This window comes from Mchenga conophoros, linkage group LG3 (genome assembly GCF_057382185.1).
Source record: "Mchenga conophoros isolate Kocher_MC1m ecotype Shallow Benthic linkage group LG3, M_conophoros_male_GT1.1, whole genome shotgun sequence".
NCBI lineage: Eukaryota > Metazoa > Chordata > Actinopteri > Cichliformes > Cichlidae > Mchenga > Mchenga conophoros.
In genome coordinates, this window is record NC_140528.1 from 53,172,731 (window position 1) to 53,179,189 (window position 6,459).

The 6,459-nt window shown below is 40.9% G+C and overlaps 1 protein-coding gene across 1 annotated transcript; it reads right to left on the reverse strand.

Moving 5' to 3' along the window:
- Positions 1-602: 602 nt before the first annotated feature.
- On the reverse strand, positions 603-2,798 carry LOC146579468 (tripartite motif-containing protein 16-like protein). Its single transcript, XM_085267958.1, has 3 exons — positions 2,750-2,798; positions 2,384-2,572; positions 603-2,149 (listed from the first exon to the last, which is right to left on the reverse strand). The coding sequence occupies exons 1-3, from the start codon at positions 2,796-2,798 to the stop codon at positions 981-983; spliced, it is 1,407 nt and encodes a 468-aa protein (XP_085124084.1). The 3' UTR covers positions 603-980.
- Between the last annotated feature and the right edge of the window lie 3,661 nt (positions 2,799-6,459).

Sequence of the window (6,459 nt, forward strand, 5' to 3'; positions counted from 1 at the left end):
ATGATACACAGTAATGTGTGTTTGAATACAACCTGAAACCTGTTAATGTTCTGATTTAACAGCAGATTTCTCCACATGCAGGACAGAGAAATTCCTGCATCTGTCATTGACACCGACTCTGACTATGAATGTGTTCACTTCATTTTTGTGTGATTTGGTTTCTTCACGTGTCTCCTTCAGTGCAAATAAAGGACTGTTAGAGTGTGTGCTGTGTGTTTTTCTGAAGCATGACAATCCTTTCCAACAAGTATTTCCAGCTGTTTGTCTCCACTCTGCACTTTAGTCTTTCTTCCTGTCATGTCTGTGTTTGTCCACCAGATGTCGCCCTCAGATCATTTTCTCCAAATCAAAAGCATCAGATTTGTTGAGACGCTCTGCCTGCCAGACACAGCTCAGGGCAAAGAAACATGTCCATACTCCACAATATACAGGCCTGTATCGTTTATTGTCTGTATTTAAATGTATAAATGATCAAATATTAAAAATAATATTAAAAGTCAAACATTACGTATTTAATTTTTTTTTACATTTTAAAGGTTCAAACCTCAAACACATTAAGTTTACAGTCATATATGATCAAGAAAATCAACAATCTTCACATTTCAGAAACTGGAAGCAGCTTTAAATGTGACTAAAATAATGATAAAACAATCAATTCTCTAATCATTGACTAACTGATGAATCACTGCAGCTCCAATATATTGTTGCATTTGACAACCCACTACAGCAACTACAGAATAAAAGCACTAACCAGACTGATGACAGATTTCAAACATGCTGAATATGAAGAGTAGTATCATTTAAACTCACATGATTATCAGCCATAAGAACAAATTCAGATTTATATTGATGTAAGGTATATAAATGTAAGTACAGTTTGAATCACTGCAATATTATTTTCACACATCAATGGACCACTGAACTTCTCAGCTTCTAAAATGTAAAGCCTCATTTAGAAACTACACAAGTACATATAATGGTCAGGGATCAACATGAACCTGTCTTCTCTGTTTGACTTTAATCAACTCTGCAGTGGCTCCAAATTCATATAGACAAAGTCCAGCATAGAGCAGCTGAGTGAATGTGGTCTGGACTCTGTGGAGGAGAGTCATGGTTTCAGAGACGCTGTAGAAAGACAGAATACCTGCTCTGTGATCCAGGTACACTCCTACTCTGGAGGACCGAGGACCTGAGAGGACAGTTTGGACATCGTTGTGAAAAAATGTAAAACTTCCTAGATACCAACGTAATGCCCAAGATTTGTCATTGTTTCCAAATAAACATTCATTGCCCCACGCTGTTCTGCTGATATTCTTGTATGCGACTGCTACACAAACTCCTCCCCCTCTCCACTCCACCTCCCAGTAACAACGTCCAGTCAGACTCTCTCTACTCAGGACCTGACACCATGCAGTGAATCTGTCTGGATGATCAGAATAAAATTGTTGTTGTTTCATAAATGTTACTTTTCTGTTCCCCTCAGATAATAACAGACGTGTGTTTGCTGTGTTTGGATCCAGTGTGATTTCACGTGAATATTTTAAGAATCCAGCTCTGGTCTTTGGCTCAGGTGGTGACAGTAAAACATCCACTTCAGTGACTGTCAGTGAGATGTTTGTCCATTCCTCTCTCAGAATGTCCTGTAGTTTATCTCTGGTCTCTGACACAGCTGCTGTCACATCCTCAAAGTAGCTCAGAGGACGAATATTGATGCTGGATGAGTGTGTAGACTCACTGAGTGCTGACAGTGAGGGGTAGTTGTGTAGAAACTGGTTGTGATCCTCTGTGTGTGAGAGCTGCTCCAGCTCGCCGTCTTTCCTCTTCAGCTCAGCGATCTCCTGCTCCAGCTTCTCCTGAAGCTCTTTGACTCGACTCACTTCAGTTTCCTGCTGGGATCTGACCTGCTGCTTCACATCAGAGCTTCTTTTCTGGAGGAGACGGATCAGCTCGGTGAACATCTTCTCACTGTCCTCCACTGCTTTATCAGCAGAGCCATTGATGGCCTCCACCTCCTGTTGAAGCAGCTTCACATCTTTCTCTCGCTCCTGGATTCTCTGCTGGATGTTTAGTCGTCTCACCTCGAGCTCCTTCTGCTTCTCAGTCCTTTCTGCTGCAGCTGGGACTGTTTCATGGCCTTTATGTTCATCCATTGTGCAGAGATAACAGATACTCTGCTGATCAGTACGACAGAAAATCTTCATCACCTCATCATGACGAGAGCAGATGTTCTCCTGGAGCTTCAAAGAAGTTTTAACCAGCGTATGCTTTTTAAAAGCTTGAGATTCATAGTGAGGTTGGAGGTGTTTCTCACAGTAAGAGGCCAGACAGACTAAACAGGACTTGATGGCTTTCAGCTTCCTCCCAGTGCAGACATCACAGGCCACATCTTCAGGTCCAGCATAGCAGTGATCAGCTGGAGCAGCTTGGAGTCCAGTCTTCTTCAGCTGCTCCACTAAAGCTGCTAACATGACGTTTTTCTCCAGGACAGGCCTCGGTGTGAAAGTCTTCCTGCACTGAGGGCAGCTGTGGATTCCCTTCCTGTCCTCTTCATCCCAGAAACTTTTAATTCTCTCTGTTTTTTCAGATATTTAGTTAAGTAGAAACTGATATTCAGCAGGAACAAAATGTAACACGACATCAACGTTAAATATGCATTATAATAAATACGTACAAAAACGTTTTTTAGCCTGGGCCACTCAGGTTTTTAAATCTCCAGGCCTTTTTGGGGGGCATTGCCACTTCTCCACACCTGCGTCTCTGCTCCGTGCGTCATCAATTCTTACTTGTGATTGGACCATTGTTACTCGTGCTTTCTAGTGATGCACCGTAAAGTTTCGTAAAGCACATCTTCTCATCTTCCAGTAACCGTCTGAAATGTCTCTCTTGCCCAACTGGTCGAGGAGCTACAGTGGTACAAATCACCCATGGTAACACCTAAGAGGAATTGACTTTTCTTTTTCCAGACAGCAGTAGCTTGTGAACAGTTTGTGCTACCATAATACACCAAATATCGCCGTAAAGTGCAGCTTTTCTTCTTTTAAAAACCGTTCATATTATGTCTCTAACATACACAATGACGGAGTTACAGTCATTTAAAGAGCACATGTAAAATGGGCCCACCAGTGGATAAACAGAGCGCACTGATATGAATGGCAGCATTTTACAGGATTCACTATAAAGATGGTTGAACAGGATGGTGACACTACATTGATGTGACGGACTACAAATCTATTCTCCACTCATGACTCTGTGCTGAGTCTGCATAATAAAGGAGGGTTTGTATGAAGTAGAAACTTTCATATAAAACATCTCTGTTACCAGTTGCTTCGTGTACAGGTTGATGGAGTGGAGGGTGATTTTCCAGCATCTGTGCTGAATAAAATCCTTTAAGTGCTGCAGGATTTGATGGACTGCCTCTGTGTGATTAACAGAGTGAATTACCAGAAATCCGTTACCAGAAATCCACCGAGCTGCTGATCCGCAAGCTGCCCTTCCAGCGCCTGTTGCGCGAGATCGCTCAAGACCAGGGGCGGAGCGTGGGGGTGGCTTACTGGGCTTAAGCCCGGGTTGTTTTGTCAGAAGCCCGGGGTCTTTTGGAGTGTAATTTTTTCATAGTTAGATGCCTGGCTGACAACTGTATAAAAGAAAAAGTACACACAATATTCGAAGCACATAGTGCACACTGTGGGAATTTACGACTGTGCGTGAATCCCCCTCTGATATTGGTATGATCCGAGCTCAGGCACTAAGCGACTGAGCGAGGGGGCGGGGCAGCTGCTGCCTGTGAGTGCGCTTTTGGAGAAACGGAGCCAGCCATACTAAGGAGAGCTTACAGTTTACAAAACTAAAAGCACAAAAACTGCTTTGCACTCAGTTTGCAATTTTGTAACACACACTTTGCAAAACTGACAGAAGTATGAGCTCAAACTGACATAGCCTACCTTGATTCTGTCGGTTAGGTTTGGGTTGTTTTCTTATTTTAATAGAGGGAGTTTTATTAAACATGGACATGTATTAGAGGGGCCCATTATTTTTGTAACAGTGCACTTAGAAAACCTGTCAAGTGATTTTGTTTTGTACTTTGATGAGCTAATAATTAGCTCTCTTTTTCTAATTTTTGTTCTAAGCAGGCCTGGAAGTGAGTGAATTAACAGCGCTGTAAAAATTTCTGGGAGAACAAACATAAGGTGAGCTTTCCAGATTACAATGGGTGGAGGAAAGGCTACCTGTGGGGACCTGATCAGGTTGTAAGTCCCTGTCTAAAAGGATTGCCGCGAGCCAATCCAGTCCAAGAGCATAAAGAACTATTGTCCTACAAAACAAAATAAAATAAATGAATGAGCTCATGTTGCTAAGGGTGGAGAATCAAATTATTTTTGCTGGAGTCTCCACTATCAGCAATATCTCGTGTCAATGTATCTGGTGTGAATGTGTGTGACTGGACCAAGGTTAGGATGAATAAATGTGGACAAACAATTTACCATGCCGGCAAGAGAAAGGGGATGCTTTGCTTTGCTTTGCTTTTGCCATGAGCAGGAGGAGCGGGAGACTTACTTTTGGGGATGCTGATTTTGGGTTACTGGTGTTGGCTTTAAATAAACTCTGTGTTATTGACTGGGTTTAGATTATGGTACTAGATTATAGTGTTGGGAAAATGCCAAATGCTAAAGGGGAGAAAATTTTGACGTTACTCATGTTACCATTAACCAAAGCAGGCCACTCTAGAAGTCAATTAAAATTTATAGAGAAAAATAACTAAAACAAAAGTAATATTTATGAGTCACATCGGAGATTGCTAGACTTAAAATAAAATAAAATGCAGTTATAGAATAACGAACGCTTATCTAAGTGACCAAGGTTTCTTGCTTTAAAGCAGGAGCAAAGTGAGGAAAGCATATATATTTTGGCTAAGTCTGATAAAGTATAATTAGAATGTACCATTACATTAAGAGGAGCAAAATGAAATCAAAATATGCTATATCAAGAACATGTTATAACACAGGAAATGTGAGTTTTTAAATGAAATTAGTGTTAACACACAGGTGTTGTTTCTAGGTAGCTTTTAGCTATGATAAAATTTACGAATACGTAATTGCTTATATGCTTAAACTTAATTGAATAAAATGTTTATTTTGTATTGGATCTTTTAGTAGAAAAGGCGCTTATAATGATTTTCTTGTGAAAGGTGACTTTAGGTCAGAGTTAAGGCACTTGCAGCAGCGACAGTTTGTGTACAGGATGTTGATGATCAGATAAGGAAAAATAGAGCGAGCAACCGGACATGAAAGCAGAGCTTTAAGAGTTTTTAAAACGATGAGTCACGTTGAAGAATATATATATAACTAGAAGTAAAAAGTCAGGAACATAATTAGGATCATGCTTTTGATTAAAGAGTCCCAAACATGATAAGTTAGGGAGGTGCAGGAAAAGGTGTTTTGTTTCCTTTGCAGAAGATCTTGGCGACCACAGGGGGGTGAGGATGCTGGAGGCCCGAGGCCTGGTGGACCACAATAGAGGGACTGAGAAAAACCTAATCTTATGCATGGGTGTTCTCAAATGGGAGCTGGTGTTTATTACTGGACCACTTAGATGACATGAGGTTGTTCTCTGATTCGCTGAGCCAAAAGGACGGCTAGAGAGGGTCAGAGCGAGGACACAATGTATTGCGACCTCTGGTGTTCCAGAGGTCGAGAGAGGGAGTATTGAGAGTGGAGAGATATTTTGCTGTTATTGTTAACAATCATCATCATTACCATTGCATTAATAATATAATTGCATTCAGATGTTTAAACATTTTGGTACCCAATTAGCCTTTATTACAGGTGCAGTTATAACCACTTTAAACTGTTGAGTTGAATCTATAATCTTAAATGCTTTTGAATGCTTGTTATAATCTTAAGTGTGTATGTGCTGATTCTGTTGAATTTGAGTACACCCTGTACAGAGTCAGAGTGACAGGAAACTGCAGGCTTGCAGAGACTTGCAGAAGTGAAACCGAAAGCAGAATCTAAGTGCAGGTTATTCTGAGGAGCTGGTTAGACGAGGCTATGTGAATAACTAGGGTATTCAAATTGTCTGTTATACTTTTATATTCTTTTATTAAGCTTTTAGTAGAGGTTCTTGATTAAAACATTTATTCAACATAGTACATATAGTTTCAGTTATTACACATAAGGATGAGCCTCTGTTCTGGTGAAAGGTCAGAAGTGCAACGGGTGAGATGAGAGAGCATTTAAGGACGAGACACACATACAGTTAGTGAGCGTTAGTAGGCGAGAGGTGACATAGAGGCCGAGTGAGGTCATGACATGTACACACACACACACACACACATTAGTTAGACTCATTTATAGGTGAGAGGTTAGTCATGTCTGGTTGTAACTGCGAAATTGGCTCTGCAAAAGAGGAACCGTTTCTTGTTGTCTCTGAAAATGAGGAATGGTGTCTGACAGGATGAGT